This window comes from Carettochelys insculpta, chromosome 1 (assembly GCF_033958435.1).
Source record: "Carettochelys insculpta isolate YL-2023 chromosome 1, ASM3395843v1, whole genome shotgun sequence".
NCBI classification, from domain to species: Eukaryota; Metazoa; Chordata; order Testudines; family Carettochelyidae; genus Carettochelys; species Carettochelys insculpta.
The window spans coordinates 36315113-36338625 of record NC_134137.1 but is presented as its reverse complement, the minus strand read 5'-3'; the positions used below and the strand labels follow the sequence as shown (position 1 = coordinate 36338625).

Sequence of the window (23513 nt, the reverse complement as noted above, 5' to 3'; positions counted from 1 at the left end):
TTGAAGACCTACAACCTATCCTTAATCAGGATGCCACACTCCAGAAGGCCCTAGGTGACAGGCCTGTTCTCTCCTACAGACAGCCTCCCAACCTTATGACGATTCTCACCAACAGCCACAGTCTATACCACAGCAACACCAATCCTGGGACTTTTCCTTGCAACAAAGTCCGCTGCCAGCTTTGTCCACATATCTTTTCTGGAGATACCATTACTGGACCTAACCAGGTTATTCACAGAATCAGGGGCACATTCTCATGTTCCTCAACTAACATTTTATATGCCATCATGTGCCAATGATGCCCAGATGCTTTGTATATTGGACAGACTTCAAACTCTCTTTGACAAAGAGTTAATGGGCACAAAACAGACATAAAAATACTCCTGATCCACAAACCTGTTAGTCAGCATTTTAATGGAGTGGGCCTTTCTGTTAATGACTTAAGAGTTTGGGTGTTACTGAAGAAGAATTTTCACAAAACTCTTCAAAGAGAGGCTGGTGAACTCTCTTTCATATTCAAATTTGACACATTAACATGTGGTTTGAACTGAGATTGGAATTTTCTGGGTCACTAGAGAGGCTCGTTTGCATACTTGGCTTAATCTAATTCTTGACTCCCCCTACCCCTTCTGCCCCTCTACTCTCTGATTTGCTCACCTTGATCATTTTTTTTTTCTGATTTCATAGAATCATAGAATCATAGAACACTAGGACCGGAAGGGGCCTCGAGAGGCCATCGAGTCCAGTCCCCTGCCCCAACGGCAGGACCGACCACTATCTACACCATCCCTGATAGACATCTATCTAATCTGTTCTTAAATATCTCCAGCGAGGGAGATTCTACAACCTCCCTTGGCAACTTATTCCAGTACTTGACCACCCTGACAGTTAGGAACTTTTTCCTAATGTCCAACCTAAACTTCCCTTGCTGCAGTTTAAGTCCATTGCCTCTTGTTCTCTCCTCAGAGGCCAAGAAGAACAAGTTTTCTCCCTCCTCCTTATGACACCCTTTAAAATATCTGAAAACCGCTCTCATGTCCCCCCTCAATCTTCTTTTTTCCAAGCTAAACAAGCCCAATTCTTTCAGCCTTTCTTCATAAGTCATGTTCTCCAGACCTTTTATCATTCTAGTTGCTCTTCTCTGGACCTTCTCTAATTTCTCCACATCTTTCTTGAATTGGGGTGCCCAGAACTGGACACAATATTCCAGCTGAGGTCTAACCAGCGCAGAGTACAGCGGTAGAATGATTTCTCGTGTCTTGTTCACAACACACCTGCTAATGCATCCCAGAATCATGTTTGCTTTTTTTGCAACAGCATCACACTGTTGACTCATATTTAACTTGTGATCTACTAGAACCCCTAGGTCCCTTTCTGCTGTACTCCTTCCTAGACAGTCTTTTCCCATTCTGTATGTGTGAAACAGATTATTCCTTCCTAAGTGCAGCACCTTACATTTATCTTTATTAAACTTCATCCTGTTTACTTCAGACCATTTCTCTAATTTATCTAGATCATTCTGAATTATGACCCTATCCTCCAAGGTAGTTGCAACCCCTCCCAGCTTGGTATCATCTGCAAACTTAATAAGCGTACTTTCTTTGTCCACCTTGATTACTATTTTTGGTTCTCTGTGCCTTAAATATTGCGACTGTTCAGGTCTGGCTATGGTCTGAAGAAGTGGGTCTGTCTCACAAAAGCTCATCTAATAAATTATTTTGTTAGTCTTTAAAGTGCTACTTGACTCCTTTTTTGTTTTGGAGAAGAAGAGTTTCAGTAAGGAGATAAATTACAGGTGTTTACTGTTCTCTTAAATTGACTTGGTTTGTGTTGCTCTTTTCTTTGGCAAACACCTGAAAACCTTCCTCGTAGCCTCATACAAATACTACAGGTAGCACTTCCATGGTCCAGTATGGTTGGGACCTGACTGGTCCCAAACAAGAGAATTTGCTGGACCAGGCGAAATTCCCTACCACTGACTCCAAAACCCCCACCCACCCTACCCCGTGGTTATTTACCCACCTGCTGATTGGTGTGGCCCTGGCCTGCACTGCTGCTGAGGCTCCTACCTGTGTGGCCCCCCCAGTGAGGCTGCCAGGGGAAACGAATGAGTGCAATTTATGCAATAAATATAAACGTGCTTTGCAGAATGGAAAGGAAAATTTTGCTCTGAAACAGTCAAATTTCACAGTATTCAGTAATATGATGCACCATCGGTAGTGGCAGGCCCTCAATAAATATGATTTTTATAGTCAATCAGAAGCTAATTAACATGCTATAAGCATTAAATCATCTCTACACTGAGTGTGGTGTTAAGCAAACGTAGAATCCAATTTCAAATGTCCCTCAGAAATATATCTATGAGGTTTCTTTGGTAGTATGGCAATATGAAAGTGCATGACTTGTTGACTTTGATGTCATGTTGCTGATTCAGAACACTGTGCTCCTTTGAAGTATTCAACTTGAGAGTCTTATTTTTAGTTCAGTCAGAAAGAACTCATGCCTTCTTTCTAGAGGATTCTTGATAATAGTCTTACAGACTGAAGCCCTACTTAAATGAATAAATGTTAAAAGAATAAACCTGTCAAAAGAATGAATATCCGTTGCACCAAACTGTAAAATATACAGTCGTACAGTGAAAGTCTCTCAAATGAATAACCATTAAAAAAAAGTAAATGTGTCAAAGGAATAAATTTCCTCTGCACTGCACAAAACCACAATATATTCAGTCACAGGGGAACACTCTGAGATGAGTAACCGTTAAATGAAGAAAACTATTAAAAGAAAACATTTTTTTCCAGGCACCAAGGCTGTATATTAGCAGCTTTCCACAGGAACATCACTTTTATATCACAGTATATAGTTTTATAACAGTATTTATTCACTCATAAACTACATTTATGGCCATATAATTAGCATCTTCCTGGTCTTCAGGATATTAATGATAAGCGGTGATACATATAAAGATACTTTTGCATTAAATATTGATGTGCTGGGTGTACTACACAACCAGAAAGAAACAATTTCTTCCTGTAAATGACACAGGAATAAAGGCGAGATCCCAGAATTAAAACCTCTATATTTTAGTATCCATTAGAGGTCAGAAGCATGATGTTATTTGTTATGAATAAATGAGGACTCTATTGGTAGTGGCATGCCCCTTAACTGTAATATTGTTTTACTGATTGTGACAGACTCGTAGCAGTTGGCTAAAATAGTTGGGAGCTGGGTGAACCGTTTTCTGTTTCCTGAATATACTGCAACAGGCTGCTGCCATGTAATCAAAGCAGGCAGGCACCCAAGGCCACTCAAGAGCTAGCTTGAAGCAGCCAGCTACTCAGACACCTGCAGCCAGTTAAGGCCTGCTGGACTACTTTAGATGGCTTTCCCTCTGGGAAAGAGTTGAGTCAAGGACTGAGAGGAGGATGTGCATTGCTGGAGAGCTGAGGGAGTGCTGGTACTGAGGGAAGGAAGATTTGCTCAGGTATAAGGGAAAAGGCATTAGGGGAACTTTTGGGGAAGTGACCCAGGGAAAAGGCTGTTGTATTTGGGCTAGGGGAAAAATCCCATCAGTTGCCATCACCCAGTGTCCCTGGCCTGGAAACCCAGTGTAAGGGATGGCCTTGGTTTCCCCTAACCCTCCCCACATCTCAAAAAGTCTGCTCCTCGAAAGGGCGATGATTATGGTGGGGTTTCATCCTCATCATTTGACTGTGCCAATGATGAGGATGGCTCAGTAAGGTGTGACCCTGGCCTCTAGGAAGGTAAGAGCAAGTGTGGAGAGTCAACAGTGAGCTTCTGAGGCATATGATAACCACCTAGAAGCACAGGACCCATGGATCATGGTTGGAGCCTGGCCATGTGATTTACCAATTTAATACTGAGAGGAAAGAGTACAACCTACTGGAAAATGAGTATCACTTCCCTTTGGTTGAACATTGTTTTGGGACATGCACAGAACGATCCCATTCATAGAATCACAGAATCATAGAATCACAGAGCTGGAAGGGACCTCACGAGGCCATCGAGTACAGCTCCCTGCCCCAAGCAGAATCAACCTCAACTAAGTCCTCTCAGCCATGTCTATGTCAAGCAGGGAATTAAAAACCTCGATGGATGGAGATTCCACCACATCCCTAGGCAATGTATTCCAGTGCTTCACCATCCTCCTGGTGAAGTAGTTTTTCCTAATATCCAACCTACTCCTCTCCTTCTGTAACTTCAGACCATTGCTCCTTGTTCTGCTGTCTGTCACCACTGAGAATAGTTTTTCTCCACCCCTTTCAGAGCACCCCTTCAGGAAGCTGAAGGCTGCTATTAAATCACCCTTCAGTCTTCTCTTCTGCAAACTAAATAAGCCCAAATCCCTCAGCCTCTCCTCATAGGTCAAGCCTCTCCTCATAGGTTACTCAAACAAACCATTGAGCAAACTGACTCTTTTTATGAAGGTACATAATTTATCTCTGTCAGAGGTGGTGTATGTGTGGTCACATTCCTCTTGCATGCTTTGCAATGTGCTGAGGAGGTGGTTTAGAATATGTGCGTTAGAGTAAGTTGTGATCATCTTCCAAAAGGTGTTGATATCCAGCGTGTCAAGTTATCTGGACAAACAGTGCAGTCCTTACACAGGCAAAGCTCAAAATGACCTCACTGTAAATTTGGCAAGAATAAAAACAATGAGATTTGGCTCATGATGATTTGTCTAAAACTATCTGTAGGCCTGGCTGGAAAAGTGAGCATTGGTTTAAACTAAACAGGTTAAAAATGTACAAACACAAAAAGCGTTTGCCTCTCACAGTAGCCCGAAAAAGGAGGAAGAATTCTAAAGTTCTTGAAAAGACTAAACAGGGAACTCCAATAGCTTTATGAAGCATCTGACAGTGACCTTATAATATGAGGGAAGAAAGGAGCACATCTACATGACAAGAAAAAGGAGATGCACAAAGCTTAATGAAGTATAAACAAGAGGCAAGTTGTCCAAGAATGAGTAACTTGTCTGTATGAGCTAACTATGCTTTAAAAAAAGTACTGAACTTTTTAGAACACACACATATACTTATATGTACAGTATTAACTTTAATGAAGGTTTTTATGTGGAATGACTGTAGGACCTGGTGAAATTAGTATCAAAAGAGACCAATTATAACAATAAACATATCTTGACTGTTGTGCAGTCCAATGATCAAAGTATGTGCCTTGGCTGCACCACCATGAGCTGAAACAGACACTGACAACAACAGACTAATTGTAGCTAACAGAGACTAGTAATTATACAGTAGGTTTTAACAATTAAAATGATGTTAGCAGAGCTCATCATTGGTCTGAGTCTGCTTCCTGTAAAGCACAGCTCCTATTGACTTTAATGGCAGTTGCAGCAACTCAGCTCTTCTGAAATTGAAGCCAACATGTCTCAAGTTGAGGACCCCAAAACAGAAGCATCCAAAAGACTAGCGTGGTCACTTGTGCAAATGTAATCTTACGAATAATGTGGACTTAAATAAATAAAATACAATCAGTGTGTATGTTTCTTTTTTATGTATTTAAGGAACTACTGAACAACCTCTTCAATTCTGCAAGTTACAATGTTCAAGGAGAGTAATGCTCAATACGTTTTCATATGGTACCATACAAAATTTATAATTATTTATTTCTATTACAGTGGCTCCTAAATACCCAAGATCAAACACTACTGTACTAAGCACTGTGCAAATGTGGAGAAGTGATCCTTGCCCTGAAGACATCACAATCTAAATAGACAAAATAGAAAGAAGTATAGCCATGCTCTTATTTTTCACATGGTAAACTGTTTACATGACCAAGATCACACAGAGAATTTCTAGCAGCTCCATGGACTGAATCTATTCAGCTCACTGCCTTACCCACAAACTCATGCTTCTTGTACTCAATTGCTATCATTGTGAAGCTGTTTTTTGCAATAACGCTTTCTGTATCAAGGTAGAAGCATCTCATCTGAAAAAATAAAATATTTAGATGCTCCTTCATAACTTAAGGAAGATAAATTATTAAACTTTATTTTATTCCTTATAAAAATGTTTTTTAAAGTAACTTCCAGTTTCTGTTTGCTCCTCCTAGATTTTTTTTATTGCTTGTAGGACATATACTTTTTAAAACATCTTTTCTTTGTTTTTGATCTCAGTTAAGAAATAAGGGTTGTCAGCAGGTTGACAAAACTTCCTAATCCAAGGACCAAAACAACAACACGCTCAACAGGTTGTTTTTTTTTGTTTTTGTTACTGTTTTTTTGTTTCTTGTTTTCCTTACACATATCCTACAGTATACACCTGGGAACATGTCAAATGGTAAGTAAAAAAAAACAAAAAACTTCTAATAGTGTGAAAGTCCAGTCCTCTGGTGCTCATTCTCCCAGGAAAACATTTCCTACCTCATTTGTAACTGTAAGAAGATGTGAAAATGTGCCAGATTCTCTGAGGAAGTAATTTACGATATTTAACTGTATAGAAAACAATGGGGCAGAGGGAACAGCAACACATACTTTGTGTGACATTTGAATCTTAATACTAAATAACTGTAATTGTCATTCACTTATAATATCAGATGCATGACTGCACCATAGTGGCTTAGTACTTCAAAATACAATCCAAGAAACTGGGAACCTAGGTGCTATGATTCAGATGATCAAAGGACAATCACTTTAATTTTCTCTTTTGTTTGCAGGTAACACACAGAACTATACTTGTGTCTGGCTTCCTCAGTTTTACATACAAATTAGTGGCTTGTTTTTAAACATACTCATGCAGTTAGTGGTTGCTATCTTCTTTCTATTTTTGGTTTTGGGGCTCTGCCAGAAGCCCTCTTACCCTCGTAGGCCTTAATTATCCATTTTAACAACAGGAAATCTCAATACAACAGTGGATTTTATTGTACAATAAAGTAATAGTAATCAATAGACATGCTGAAACCTAATTTCTCTAGTTTAGTGAAAACAAGAACAACAACATGCCAAAGAAACCAGTTTTTCACTGACACGTTTATTCTTTAGTCTAACTCAGCGAAAGGTTTATTAATTTGTTTTTAATCATATACATTTTCTGCAACTAAATATTAGCAGCGTATTAGCTCAGAGAATCAAGTTGGCATGCACAGTTAACAGGTTAAATTCGGCATCTTTTCAATTTCTCTCCTGACCACATTTCACCATGCATAGATAATGGATGGTCTGCCCCAGGCTCTAAGTGCCCGGTTACTTTCGTGGAATGTCTGGCATGTTCAAATTGATGTTATTGGCTCTTTTCACCTTGTGGACCTATAAAATATGTATTACGGCGAGAATTAACAGATCTCTTGGAACACGCTGTGACTTTGATGTGCTGGAAAATCAGTGTAATCCATTCCAGTGAAAGGAGCTATGAAGAGTAATCACATTAACTAAATATGAACTAAGTAACAAGATTAGGGTTTAATTAGAAAATGAAGGCAAGTGGAAACCTGTTTATTATTCTGTCGATTCCCTGATACCATTCCAACAATTGCTTCCATAGGTATTTAAATGCTGTACTATTAGTTCTGTTACTGATTTGTGGAAGAAAGTTGAAAAGTGGCAGGCAGTGAATGAGACTACTTTCAAATCAAGTCACTAAATTACAGGCATTGTGGATACTCCGTACATGTATGATCATGCTTTGTAGGTGACAGATCTGTGTTAGAGGTGCAGCAGAAATACATTGCTTAGAAATACATTGTATATACATGGCCGTGTCTACACTAGCCAAAAATTTCGAAATGGCCATGCAAATGGCCATTTCGAAGCTTACTAATGAAGCGCTGAAATACATATTCAGCGCCTCATTAGCATGCGGGCGGCCGCAGCGCTTCAAAATTGATGTGGCTCGCTGCCGCGCGGCTTGTCCCAACAGGGCTCCTTTTCGAAAGGACCCCAGCTACTTCGAAGTCCCCCTTATTCCTATGAGCAGATGGGAACAAGGGAACTTCAAAGTAGGCGGGGTCTTTTCGAAAAGGAGCCCTGTTGGGACAAGCCACGCGGCAGCGAGCCACGTCAATTTCGAAGCGCCGCGGTCGCCCGCATGTTAATGAGGCGCTGAATATGTATTTCAGCGCTTCATTAGTAAACTTCAAAATGGCCATTTGCATGCCATTTTGAAGTTTTTGGCTTGTGTAGACATAGCCCATGTGTGTTATCCCAGAGCTCCCCCATGCACAGAGGAAAGTGAAGTGCATTGAATACCCCCACAGGTTAAGTGGGGCAGCTCAACCTACCAGTGAGCTGGAGCCATATCTTTTTTTAAAAAGAATTAAATTTCCTGCAGCACATATTTTGTTGTCAAAACAAGAAACCTTCTAAGATTCCATTTTTCCCAAGCTCTTTCCATCTTGGATGTGCATGTAAAAATAACAGACAAAATAGGTAGTAATTGTTTTGATTTGAGAAGCGGACAGGCTGCTGTAGAAAACCATGTGTGGAAGTTAATAGGGGACTGACTGTTGCCAGTTCTTCCAGCCTCCCTGGTTTTGATAAATTGCTCAAGGAAAACCATTTGAGGTCTCTTAGTGGACAGTCTCAAAGGATACAATTAATTTCAAATGAACAAAGTTCAGGGTCCAAGGAACAGGTGGCACCTGTTTGGAGGATAGAGGAAGGTTACTGTCTCCTTGCCCCAAGACACAATATCACCATCTTCAGTACAGGCAATCAGAATGATCTTGCTCATCTACCTGAACTGCACCTTGCTGTGCATGAAGAGGCAAAACGTATGTTCAGCCTCCAGAGTAAGAAGAGATACCAGCTTTACAGGAAAGGACACTTGCCATGCTTATCTCATTGCTTAGTTACTTCTAACTGAAGAGACTACCTCATAGGTCACAGGCAGACTGCCAAATTAATGAGATGGTACAGAATAGGGAAGGCTTTTATGGAAAATGCTTAGGAAAGTGAAGTCCCCTACCAGGCTCACATGTTAGCATACCAGGTATCTGGACCTCATCAGTCACCAGTTCCTGAATTGTCCAGCAGCAAAATTGGGACCAAGACATCTGGCTGTAAGAAGATGTCCTTTGCGTCGGAGAGATAGGAGTGGTAACTAAGGGCAAAGTAATCTCAGTAGTCCACAGCCAGCAAAGTGAATCTGTGAATTTCATTTTCAAGGTCTGAATTTTGGTGAATTGGCACATTCACTTCAGCTCAAATACATGGGTGTTTCCTTCTCTTGCAAGCCAAGAAATATCTGGAGAAAATCCTGGAAAACACTGCATTCTGTGAGTCAGAATATTTGCAATGGATGAGCTCTCCCAGCCTAGGAAAGAGAGGGGCATGTGTATGTGTTGAACACTCTTCTGGGAAGCACGGGAGTCTAAAAAGAGACTATGGAAATAGCCATGGATCCAATAAAACAGCTTCCAAATGTAACAGAAAAAACATGGAGTCTGAGAAATAAAAGGCCAGAAAACACTAGGGCTCTCAAGGAACAATGCTAGGGTAAGAAATATGCAACCATATTTTTTTTCTTTTTGCTGTGCTTTTTTGATGTTTCCATCTCTGTTTTTTCGTTCCACGTTTCTTTGTTTCAGGAAGAAATGTCCTTTCAAAGACAGGCTTTATTTTCGAAAGACCCCCATCTACACTGCTTTTTTTCTTTCAAAAGAATCTCTTTCGAAAGGAGATTATGCAAATGAAGTGTGAGATATGTAAATTAGCACTTCAGGTGCATTTTCAATTTCCCTCATTTGCATTCCTTTTTTGAAACAGGAATGCAAGCGTAGATGCAACCAAGATGAAAATTTATAAAAAAGGAAAATGTCACATTAAAATAAGGTACGGTGACCTTTAACAATAGAGACTATTTAGACTAGAGTCTATTTTCACCAGACATACAGTGAGTCTATTTTGTCTCTCTCACTGTTTACTGTAACTAGGATGCTACTTGGCAAGGTCATTTCTCAATATGACAGGTAAAGAAAAGTTTTATTTTCTCCTGCATACATTTTTTCTCCATGGGCCCTGACTTAAATGCAAGCCTAGGTGTTATGGTCAGCTGCAGACATCACAGTTACCACTTCCTCAGCTCCAAAAAACTGGAGTTTTTCCACCACAGATGAGTGTTGATTAAAGAGGCACTCTCTTCATGTCACTTGTAGCTGAAGTGATTGGTCATTTATGCTTTGGGAGTTCATTTTACAATCTTAGTGTCACTCTCGGCCATTTGTTTTCCACTGGAAATTGTGTGTCAGACATTTATTTATTCATTCCAATTTTTATTTTTTCCTGGTAGCTCTCAAATTTAGAAATACACAATTTGAAAATTCAAATATTTCAGCACAATTTTCCGGTTGTGCATTTTTGAGATAGTCTTAGAAAAACAACCAGAAATCCGGTAGTACTTCAAAGACTAAGAAATTTATTAGGGTGTATGACATAAGCTCAGGAAGTGAGTTATATCTCATGAAAATTTATGCCCTAACACACTAATGAATTTGTTAGTCTTTAAAGTTTCACTGGACTCATTGTTTTTGCTGAAACAGACTAACATGGCTACCTCTCTGTGACCTCTCATAAAAATGAAAGCCGCTGTGCCTGGCTATGCAATGATGACCCATGAAAAGCACCTTATTGCTTCTAGCTCCTTCATTTAAGAACCTCAGACTCTGAAATTCCTGTGGGCTTGCTTCATGCCCACAAGGTTAGTAAATAACCCTCTGAAGGTTAAAGAGGGAGAGAAATAAAGTCAAAGACCTTGTGGAGAATTCTGTGCCAGCGGGTCATTTCTGTTTGCCCACAGGGAGTTCTATTTTGAGATCTTTTGCTGATCTTGCAGCTGTGGCAGCCCACATGGCATAGCAGATCTTCTTAAGTAAACAACTTCTTCTTGCACTTCAGACCTGTCAACCTGCTTCTGTACCTGACTTGCTCTCATTTTGTATCTTTCCCCATCATTTCTCCTCTGTAAGAGTCTCCAGTTTTGGCACCAACTCCTTTTTCTCACAAACCCCTCCACGCCTTCTGCCATGCTGCTCCCTTCCCCAAGCCACCCCAAAATCTATTTATCAAGCTCATTCACATCATTCTTAACACTACACAGCCTAATCAGTCTATCTATAAAACATGCAAAAGCAACAAAACCAAACAAGAATCAAGACCTATTTATGCCTGCACACAATAACTGTGCAATCACATATCCATAACCTGAATTTTTCTTCACCCCATTTCTTCCTGGGGTGTAAGATAATTATGCTTGTCTTCCAAATCCATTATGTAAACCCCAGTCCTGAAACTGGATCTACTCACATGGGCTGCCGACTTCACGTAAAGTCCAGTTTCAAGACTGTGGCTTTTGGGTGTAAGATTTCAAAGGAAGAAAACAGTAATTTTCTGGAACAGTTGAGATACCTGAGGTAATATACAAGAATGTAGAACTTGCAAGTTTGGTACTAATGATATCCATGCCAGTTTTTCATAAACATAGTGGATTAAGCTATCATTACTAATAAATATTTTAAAACTCTCTATATTTTTAACAAGCTGGGATACCATCTCTTGTGGCAATTAAAAAAATCTACCTTTTCTCTTTGTATTAGACCCCAACAAACAGAAACAACTGGGTAGTATTTTCACTAAGGAGAAGATTCTGAAACAGAAGCTGTGACAAATGATTTCTTGTTTACCATGGTATCTTTAACACATATGTTGAATGACAAATTCACCATATATTTCAGCTTGTTCTGAAGCTTCAGGTTGATTTATTGACATCTGTTTGGTATTTCACATGCCATGCTCCCAAAAACACACTTCAAGTAGAACAATTCTGTAGTTAAAAGTATTATGGTGGGGGGAAGAGTATCAAATTGGGAGGTGGGACGACACTAAATAACTCATGTAGCGTGACTCTATTTTAGTTCATTAGTCACATAGTTTTCATTCAATAGCAAATGCGTTTACCTGCAGTATGGTTTGATACCAGGCATTTCAGCACTCAATCACACACTTCTACCACTTGAGTTAAAGAAGTGGTAGTAGCCTGTTGTGATTTAAGCTCACCAGCCACTAGCTAGGGATACAGCACATACTACACAGGTGTTATCCAGTCCCATTATTCTTCTACTACCGCTCATTATATATCATTGATTGAAGTCTTACCGCTAAAACCACAATTGTCCAAAGGAAAAAAACTGAGACTGGGGAGAACTTTTCACCAGGGTCATAGGGAAATTAATTGGAGAATGCAAGATTTTTTTCCTGGAAAACAACTGAAAAACAAACAAAAAACCAAACAACAAACAAAAACAACAAAAAAAAACCAAAAACAACCTCCCCACTCCCCACTGCCATCCTACATAATATGACTGAAAACTACAGCATTAAATTTTCAAAACCCAGATGGTGAGAAAAATACACATTTGTGGCCTAAAATACATCTGGCCCATTAAAACACAGAACCTTCCTTTTAAATACAGGATATGCATTCATAAATCTGAGAGAACATAAGCTCTTAGATGTGACCTATCACCTGAGATAAGTTTCTTTCAGAATGTCTGTGTCCTCTCTGATTTGCATCACCTGCCTAACCGGAGAAGGAGTTAGACCACTTTGGTTCAACAGAATTAGTACAGCCCTACATATGGTGCAAAATCACAGAAAGCATAAGGTTGATGGTAAAAGCTTTTCCAAACACTATTTTAAATTATAGCAGGTTATGTATTTTTTATATTGTTTTCCTTCTCCCCCTTTGGACTGTAATGGAGCAAAGTATGAAGCATATGGAGCTAGTGCTTGAAAAAAGCAGAGAGATTTATATGTAAAGAGAGAGCGTGTGACTAAAATAGAATGAACAAGGCACAGAAGTCTGGGAAAATGCATCCTTTGGCAGGAAGAAATGAAAATTGATGGACTTCCATGCAGTTCTATGATTGTACAGTGAAACCTATTTTTTAAAAATAACAAAGTGTTTATTTAAACCAGAAAAAATAAATTATTCTTTATTATGACTACAGATCAAATATATAAAATGAGTCTAACTGCATCTATTATGACTATTTTAAGAATGACTTTATATGGGGTTTCTATTGCAAAAGAGTGTGGATGAGGTTCTGCAGTCTGCAATGTGCAGGTCAGCTTACATGTTCATGATGGTTCCTTCTGACGTTAAAGTCAATGTTTCTATGAGTACACAAATCAGTCTACTGCAGCTGTGATGTATATAATTAACAAAGGTCACAGAATTATGAATGCAGATAGTGTATTACCACCAGCAATCCTTATAATCCCCCTCAGGAAAAGACAGAAAACAGAATAAAAAGGGAATAACATATTCATCTAACTATTCAAAATACACGTGTACAAGTGGTAAAGCTGTGTAGCAAACAAGACTCCCCCACCTTGTAGACAGGAATTGAACCTAGAACCTCTAAAACCCTACTGCATAAGGTTAGTACATGAGCTAAAAGCTGTTCTGCTTTTAGCCAAGGCTGTAGCAGACTCATTAATTTCTAAGGCCACGTCTACTACACATGCCAAAGAACAGCCCAGAAGATGCTAACGAGGCATGGATGTAAATTTCCTGCACCTCATTAGAATATGGCCATTTGATTCTCAAATAGCCATGTAGATGCGTGGTCTGCGGGAATTTCCCAGAAGGAACCCCTCATTCCAGAAGTGCTGTCTTCCTCAAAATTGTCCAGAAGACAGGGCTTCCAGAAGGAGAATTTTCTTCTGGGGGATCCCCGCAGGCCATGCGTCTACACAGCTATTTTGGGGTCTGGAAGAGCTTCTTCTGGACTCCAGATCACGTGGCCATATGGTAATGAAGTGCAGGAAATTTACATCTGCACCTTATTAGCATCTTCCAAGCTGCTCATTACCATGCCCCTTCTGGAGGAAGGGGCGTATGTAGATGCGGCCTCTATGATCCAGATGGCATTAGCACTGCAAAAAGCAGCAGTTCCAGCAGGCACAGGTCACAGAAGCATGGCTGGTCTAATTTAAGCTTGAAAACAGAGCTACTCTCTGGCTACATCTATACTAGAGTGATCTTTAAAAAGAAGTTCTTCCAGAAGATCTCTTCTGAAAAATCTTCTTTCGAAAAAGGATGTCCACACACTAAAAAAGGGATCAAAAGATTGATTTGCTCTTTGGATACAGAGGCCACATCTACACTGTACCTACCTTTCAAAAGGGGCATGCAAACATGGATGATCAAAAATTCAAATGAGGTACTGATTTGCATATTCAGTGCCTTGTTTGCATAATAGCCGCCACTTGCCATTCAGGAAGTGCTGTTTTCAAAATACAAAACAGTCATGTAGATGGGGTTTCCTTGAAAGGAAGACCTGCTTTCAAAAGCACCCTTCTTCCTAAGTTTTTTTTCAGGAAAAATCCCTGTCTCCCACTCTTCTCTCTATACATGCATTCTCTCCCCGGACTTGTCCCTCCCTCTAAAAAGTTCAAAATAAGCTTTTCTTGTGTTGCCTTTCTGCCACACAAAACTTGTTTCTTTATCCCCCTCATATCTCTACAAATTGTTGTTAATCTTTCAAAGTTTTGGGCATTTACATTTCTAAGAGTTCTGAATAAGTCTTTGTTATCTGGTTAGTGTTTTTTGCTAAAGAGAAGATTTTTCAAAACTGAGGCAACAGCTATCAACCAAATTGATTTCTGGTTCACCATGCTGTCTTTATAGGTGCACTGCATGAAAAATTCACCATTTACTTCAGCTTTGTCCAACACTCTTCTTTGGCTTATTGACACTGCATGCCACTTTCAAGGTCCTGGGTCTTCCTCAGAGGCACACACACAATTCACTTTGGGATGCAAGGAATGACCCAGAAGGCACTGGATTGGAATGCAGCAACAATCTCAGGATCCAGCAAACCCAATGCATGATTGGAAGCAGTACATCAGACTTCCAAAACAATGGGACATGTGAAGGATTTACAGTGAAGAAAAGGGAACAGAAAGAGACTAGATGACAGAAAATCTTGGCAGAAGGAAAAAGTAATGGGCATGTCAGCAGTAGAATGATGGCTGAGCCTGTTCATAAATGAGCAGAGTCTCCTGGGAAAGGATCAAGCAGGGTTTGGAGCTGCAGACAAGCTGATGGTGAGCTATAGAAAGCAGAGGACACAGCGCATGGCATAAGAGAGGAATGGACATCTCATCTGAAGCATTTTCAAATTAAAAATATTTTTGTTTGGAAGTAACAAGTTCTCATTGTGAAAAAACACCATGCTTGATTAGTGATAACAGAGCACCAAGACTTCTGCAAGATGCTGTTGAACGGTAATAGATTTTTTTTTCATTTTTTTAAAAAATTTCTTTTTCCTTATGGCTCCTATAGAATAAAAAACTTGTTGCTTTCCAAGTTCCTACCTGCTTCATTGGTTCTGATCACTCGAGATGGTGCACTTGGATCGCCAGTCCCAATTTTGTTGGTTGCTACAACTCTGAACTCATATTCTACCCATGGGTTGAGTTCTACTGCCACAGCGGATTCCATATCACCACTTATGTTCTCTGGAACTGTAGAGAGAAAAGAAATCGTGTAAATCATGAACTCACCTGAAAATCATGTGTAATATGCCAGTGGCAGGTGGAACTGAATTTTGCAATCACTGGAGGTAATGGAAATCAATGGTTCAATACCTCATCAGTTTTATGTATGTATAAATTTATTTAATATTTCTGAAAGATGAATGATTAATATCTGGAGACAGAAATCCTCTCTTTATGCACAGCTACAGCAGAGACTGCCACATTGCAGGTATGTTACTAAGTGGCACCCAAATGCGATTTTTAAAAGAGGAACTTTTACATTTTTATCATCTTCTGCAACTGGTGTAGGAAGTTTCTATTTTCTTGAACCATGAGTTTTGAACTCTGCCTACCTGCATTATATTTAAAATCTTTCTCTCACCTGTTTTTACAGTCTGCCAGCCAAGTGAAAATGGGCTACGTGCTTGTAAATTGTACGAGGAGATAGGGCTGTGGTTGTCTGCCCCAGGACTCCAGGAGAGTGTTGCTGTGGTTTCTGTAATTTCCTCAACTATCACTATTCCTGGGGGACCAGGAGGACCTAGAAATAAGGGAGACAGAATGAAAAGAGCTGCACTGTCATGCCAATTCAGCAGCATCAATATACACCACGTGTTTCCAAAAGGATCTGAATCAGTTCAGTATTCATGAAATACATAGTTAAGATGCATTTCACTGAGGTGATTGATTTCCATGCTTTCTGATGACAAATTATGATTATTTCCATTTTTAATGCAGCATGAGGGACAAACAACATGTCAGAGCTGTGGAATTAGAAACATGATTTGTTATTTTAAAAAAACAATTATTTTATTTTAAGTTTTTAAAACTTCAGGCCAATAAAAATAGCAACCTTTAAGAAGCATTTATGGTTAAACTAAACAGCCATATGTTCTTTTCCTCATTTCTTGCAGCCTTCTGCCATCTACTTGCAAACTTCTTTGCTCTGCTTCATCAGAACTCAAGTCCTGATTCAAAGGTTGTAACTATGTGAGCAAATCCTTATGTCCATTAGGAGTCCCATTTAAGTCAATACACAGAACCTATTGCTGGAGGATGTCTCAGACTGTAAGCCCTTTTTGATAGTGATGATGCCTTAAAATTCCACAACATTGCATATGCTGTAAAAGTAATAAATAATTATATGAACATAAACACAATGCACATGATGTATTTTATAGAGGCAAGCCACACAGTTTGTTGACATGACAAATGAACGATGTTAAAAGTAAAACTAAGCTCAATATGTACCTTGAACAGAGGTACATTTTGATAATCACCAAAATTAATAATTTTATATATATATATATATAGTCTCACACATTCAGTCATTTTAAGTAACAAGGTGTGAACACCACCTAAATGTACTCCCTGCATCATCTAACAGCTTTCTGGAATATTATTTATTTTTCCCTTAAGCTAATAGTCTAAAGTATGTTGTGTGTTACAGGTCTAGAGTGGGTGGGGAGAAACCCAAACAACATTGCTTTGCACCTCCTGAGAAGTAGGAAATATTATTTTCTCTATTTAGCCGCAGACAATAACAGAGATGAGTCAGAACAAAAATGAAGATATGAAGACTCCACATATTCTTCAGTTGCTACAGTGTTAGTGGACTCTGAGAACACTGTATCAGTGTCCTGTCTCCAGCTGTGGTGAGAAGCAGATTTTTCAAAAGAAGGGGTATGAACCACACAGTAAGCATGGATTTAGTGTGCTGGGTCTGGGGGTGTTGGTGGTCTTTGACACATAGGTCAGCTAGAGGAGCTGGTGGTTCCTTTTGGCCTTAAGCTCTCTGGCTACATCTACACAGCACTCCCCTTCTGGAAGGGGAAGCAAAAGAGTGAGATCAAAAATGCTAATTAAGCATGGATTTACATATCTCATACCTCATTTGCATATCCTCATGCAATTGCGTTTCCAGAAAATACTTTTCTGGAAGCAAAAACAGCCATGTAGGTGGGGTTCCTTCAGAAAAATACCCCATTTTTCGAAAAACATTCTTTTGCATTCATTTAAGGAAGGAATGAGATTTACCGATTTCACGATAAGCCATCCACTATTTCAAAATTATTTTGAAAGAGCACTTGTGTTGTGTAGACACTAGGGTACTTATTTCAAAATAATGGCTGTCATTTCAAAATAACTTTGCTGTGTAAATACACTGACTGTATGGCTGTGTCTACATTACCACCTTCCTTTGAAGCAAGGATGGTAATGAGGCGGTTTGGAATTTACTAATGAAGTGCTGCGGTGCATAGGCAGCACTTCATTAGGCAAATTCCGCCCCCCTGCTCCCCGGGGCAACTCTGAAATTTTAAACTTCGAAGTACCGGTGCGCGTCTAGCTGTGGCACTCCTGTTGGTACTTCGAAGTGCCGGGACATCTGCAAAGTCCCCTTACTCCTAAAAATTTTTAAGAGTAAGGGGACTTCCAAGTACCGGCTAGATGTGCGCCGGTACTTCTAAGTTTAAAACTTCAGAGTTGCCGCAGGGGGGAATTTGCCTAATGAATTGCTGCCTATGCACGGCAGCACTTCATTAGTAAACTTCGAACAGCCTCATTACCATCCTTCCTTTGAAGGAAGGTGGTAATGTAGACATAGCCAATGAGTAGGCAACTGTGGAATAAGCTGACCCCAAGGTAATCTTATCCTAGACTCTTATAGTAAGAGACTGTCTTAAACCATGAAGCACAAAGTTTGAGTCTTTCAGAAATTTTTCCCATAATTGATTATGACATATCTGCATCTTCTTATAGCCATGTAAGTATCTTCTTGAATCTTAATTCTTGGTTTCAAGAATTTCCTATGGCAATAAGTTCCACAATTTAATTACAGCCCGCGTACAAAGGCATTTCCTTTTATTGGTTTTGAATTTCCCAGTCTTTTAATTTCATTGACTGTAAAATGAGGTAATTTATATTATAGATAGTCATGCACCAAGATTTTCCATTCTTATGTGTGTAATTATAAACATATATTGGCTTTTGTTGGCCCCTCAGGTGGCAGTAATGGACCCATGCTGAAACTGATGTTAGTAATTATGGTGAAAATTTATGGGCAAGTCAGGGAATGCCTGCTACCAAGTGGATTTGGGGGTAAAAGTGATGAAATCTAGGTTGTTTTGAATGTCAGGGCAAATAATAATGAACTACATAGTCTTGTCTTGCCTCTGAAAAATTTTTCTCTGAAATAAGCTATCATATTGTAAAATATTTGCAGTATTGAAATGCATGTAAACTGTACCATTTAAATGAAACATTAGAAAACAAGGCATGAGAATTCTTTAATATCCCATATTAAATTTATCTGGGTATTTGAAATGATAAGGTATATAGTTTTGCCTTGAAATCTAATGAGTAAAAATAGGTAGATATTGTTCAGCATCCTTTTGCAAAAGAGGAAAAAAACATGTTAACAGGACACTTAAGAGAATTCAGAGCCAATACAATACATGATTTGAGTCCTTCAGTATCTCATGAGGAAATGCCAGTTTACACCCAAAGAGATGAGAACAAGGCACAAGTGGAACATTAAGCCTGAGGACTTAAACAAGTCTGGAAAATGTTGTGGCCATGAGTCTCACCTCATCAGATATGGTGTTTTATAAACACAAACCAGCTAATATAATTTGACTGTACAGTCCCCTGATAGCTCTTTCAACAAAGTAATACCTGTATGATTTACAAAAAAAAAAAATTGCAATCAACACATTATCATAGCTCAATCCCACCACTTCGCTTACTGCTCAAAAATCTCTCTCAAAACATAAACAGGGCTAGACTAAGTCAATCATGGGGCCGTGGGCACATCATAGGATACAGCCTCATAGGCTCCATTGTCATTTGAAATGGCAGTGATGGGAAACATCTGCTTGCCTTCTTAAGGAAAAAGGTGGCAGCAAGAGCATTCCCAATACTTACCTCAGCAGCTGGGCATGGTTATGTATAAGTGGAAAGGCCCATTTACCTTCTTCTTGTGCCACATATGCAGTCCCCTTATGTGCTGGTGTTGCACTTGGAGTTAATGTACATTGAGATGAATGGGATGAGTCACAGGTGTCTGGTTTTTCAACTGAAAAGGGATCATGATGACGCCGGTCAGCATGGCTCACTGGGCTATCAAAAGTCTTGTCAGCATGCTTCAGTGGGCCATCAAAGATCTGGTCATCAGTGCAGTGTGGCTAAGGCAGGTTCCTTGCCTACTCTGGCTTTGAACAGTTCCCAGTCAGCAGATCCCTTATGGTGGTAGGTGGAGAGGCAACCAGGGAAGCTGTGCGTGCTGCCCCGACTCCCAGCACTGGCTTCTCAACCAGCGGGAGGTGTGGAGGAGGCGCCTGTGGGCCTGGCTAGTGTGCACAGGCCACTGGTCCCTCTGCTTAGAAGTTGGACATATCAGCCACTTCCAGGAACCACACAGAGCCAGGTCAGGTAGGGAGCCTGCCTTACCTCCCTGTGCCATTGAATGGGAGCTACCTGAGGTAAGTGATGACCAACTGCAGTCCACGGTAGTAGTAGGCATCCTTCAGTCTGCATAGAATATGGATCGCGCCCTTTAAAGTTTCAATTGAGGACTTCATTTACAGCATCTACTGTGACTATGAAGACCCACACGAGAGTGACAGTCCTTGCTGCATCTCTTGCAGATGTGGTGGGTGTCTGGCAAGTCCTTATTGTGCTTTCTGTGCGCTCGCTTCTCCTCTGCTAGCTGTCTGATCCTCATCTCGCCCTTCTGAAGGCCCTTGTGTAACCCCTGCCTCCATCTGCTGCGGTCGTCTGCTAGTTCTTCCCAGTTGTCCAGCTCGATGTCTACCTCTCTGAGGTCTCTCTTGCAGACATTTTGTAGAGCAACTGGGGGCGTCCGGGCGGTCTTTTGCCAGAGGCTAGCTCACCATACAGGATGTCTTTTGGAATCCTTCCATCATTCACCCTGTGGACGTGGCCAAGCCAGCGGAGCCGACGTTGCCTGAGAAGGGTGTGCATGGTTGGGATTCCAGCTTGCTCGAGGACGGCGGTGTTGGTCACTCTGTCCTTCCATGATATTCCAAGGATGCGCCTGAGGCAGAGCAAGTGGAAGACGTTCAGCCTCTTTTCCTGGCAGGCATACAGGGTCCAAATCTCGCTGCCATAAAGGAGGGTGCTGAGGATGCAGGCTCTGTAGACTTGCATTTTGGTGTGAGTGTACAGCTTGTTGTTGTTCCAGACTCTCTTGCTGAGTCTGGACAGAGTTGTGGCCGCTTTTCTGATCCTCCTATTTAGCTCAGTGTCCAACGACAGGGTGTCAGTGATGGTGGACCCGAGGTAAACGAACTCATGGACGACCTCTAATGTATAGTTGTCAATGCTGATTGATGGGGATTCACCCAATCTCGAAATGCCTAAGGCCAGAAGCCCCTCTTACACCCTAATTCTTTCCCAGAGCCTACACCCCCATACCTTTCTCCAGGCCAGGGAAAGTGAGTGAGGGTTGGAGAGAGAGTGATGGCAGGCGGGGGATAGAATGGGGGGGCCCAGCATCTGAGAAGGGGCTGGGCAGGGCCATGGCCTCAGAAAGGGGACAGGCAGAGGCCTTGGGGAGAAAGGTGGCAATGCTACCTGTCTCCAGCAATTGCTTGTCTATTTGCAGACTCAGGCAGGTATAATTTCCAAGTTTACCTTGAAACCATGATAGCCAGTTACTTTTTAACGAGCACTACAATCCAATTGTAATCACGTGATTCCAGGAGCTGGAGCTCTAGGCACAGTATGCATTATAGTCTCTATGGCCTAATCTATTTTGGATCTTAAGCAACATTATGGGTCCTATGTATTACCATTTCCCATGAAGATGCCATATGTTTATGCAGAGGCTGAGTTTGCAACCACTGTATTATAGTAATAATAACACGCTTCTCTTTACATGAAAGCTGTACAGATTTAGTTATGTGCATGTCACATGTTAAATTCTGAGCATATTTTCTTGCCCAAGTTTTGGTTTCTTAACTTTTTAGGTCATTCACACTCCTAACAATTTTCATTAAATTATCTGGGGCATGCAGTCTCACACTACTGGCAGGAGGATTCCTAAAAAGCATTTCCATTTTGAAAGTTGATTAAGGGTCTAAATCCTCAGTGATGACAAGTGGATGACAGTTTGTCTGAGACCTGAGTGCTATGCAGATGTTACTCCTTTTGTGAAAATGCCATTAAATTTTATGCTTAGTATCAGGCTGATGTTTAGGTCAATGATGCTTTTCAAGGGCTGTATTGTTGGTCAGCATTTCTAAAACTATTTTTAATTTAAAAGTATTTAATTAAGGGAAAACGTGAGTCTGCTTATTTGTTCCTCTTTAAACTCTACATGGAAGGTGACTGGACATAAATGTAGTCTGGCTGCATTTTTGTTGGGAAGTGTGCTTGCTGTACAACATCCACTTTTAGCTTCAGAAGTGATGGAAACACAGCATAAAGGACATAGGTGACACCTTCTGACAAAGCAACTCCTCCATTTAGATAAAGGAAATTTATGTTAGAGCAAAAGAGATTGAATTTTGGAAAACTTGTTATGGATTTTGTTTGAACTGAAGAATTGTGCTTATCCATCATCTAGTGAGGAACTCCAAAGAGCTTCTGCTGCTGGCTGAAGATAATATGGGATTTACTGGAATGCCATCACCAACTGCAGTGTCTTAATAATTTGGAGAAGCATTGCTCTTTACATTGAATACCTAGACAAAACCTGCTTTTCTGCTACATAGTGGACAGAAGCAACAAATTAACTTTTCATAGCCTGCAGTTTACTGAAGTCTGATCTGCATAATTCTTTTCTCCCTATCAAGGGTACTCATGATTCCTGCCACTATCTCATTTTATTGTTCTTTTTGTTAACAAAAAGCACCAGAATAGCACCTTTTATTTACTGCCTCCTTTCCCTGAAGGAAAAGCATACAGAAAGGTTGGAAATATTCCCAGGAAGAAGCAAGCTTTCAGGAGGTATATGAAAGCATAGATGTATCTTACTGCACAGGGGGGATTTTGGTGGGCCTGCAGTTTAGGCATGGGAGGTAAGAAGGGTTGCTAGTGAGTTTACATTTTCGTCTGTATGATCAGCAGCACGTCTCTTCAACATTCTCTTCCCACAAAGTGCTATTTCAGGATCAAGAGATGCTGAGCTACTATGGCCATTTCAAAGTGGTATAAGATTTCTAACACCCTCTAGCACGGAAAGGATTGTCTTTACTTCTTCAAACATTCTATAAAGTAAAAGCTCCTTATAAAGTCACATAACAGCTATACTTGAAGCAAACCCATGGTAATAAAGCAAAGTTAATTATTTTTCCTCTGTCTGTTTCCAGATTGCTCTCCTGTGTTAGTTAATGGGACACTTTTAGTGCCACTGAGTTCTATGAATGCTGGAATGGGCACTAACGATACAATTTACCTGACTGCTGAGGATCAGAAAAAAGCCACAAACTTCCAAATTAAACCCCCAGAGCATGTGTTAATCAGTACATACGGCTTGTTCTGATCCTTTTGCAGGATGAACCTTGCCATACATTTGTTTTACTACTGTCCATTTTCTCCCTCTACTGTAAAGTGGCAGCTTAGAAAGATCACAGGGATGTTTGTTGTGTGGATCACGAGCAAACAGCTGCCCTCCTTTACCACGCATGGGGGAAGCTTGTGTTTTTAGAACTAGATGTCCTTTTTTTGTCCTGGTCCTAAAAACGTGTCATATATGAGGGAGATGCAGTATTATTTCCGTGATTAAAGTTGCAGAGAGTCTTTTGACTCATTTTGCAATTGCCACATCATTTGCAAGATGAAACCCCATAAAAATCAAGGAAACAAATGACTATGGACATAATAAATCTTAATGGTTATGTTTACGCATTTGAGGCATAAGAGACTGGTGACCGAGGTGGGTTTTGCCAGGTGAGGCATGCCCACATGGCTACTGCAGTGCTGGCAGCCCCTTCTGTCGATGCTGAACTCCCGTGAGGCTGCGGTAATGAGC

At 40.4% G+C, this 23513-nt stretch overlaps 1 protein-coding gene across 1 annotated transcript in view; it reads right to left on the bottom strand.

Moving 5' to 3' along the window:
• The window catches only part of CNTN5 (contactin 5), an 850947-nt gene that overhangs the window by 59789 nt on the left and 767645 nt on the right, over window positions 1-23513 (bottom strand). Inside the window, exons 17-18 of the mRNA XM_074981652.1 lie at window positions 15900-16058; window positions 15356-15505 (exon numbers count right to left, since the gene is read on the bottom strand). Of these exons, the coding sequence (XP_074837753.1) occupies window positions 15356-15505; window positions 15900-16058 (309 nt within the window). The remainder of the gene's footprint in view (window positions 1-15355; window positions 15506-15899; window positions 16059-23513) is intronic.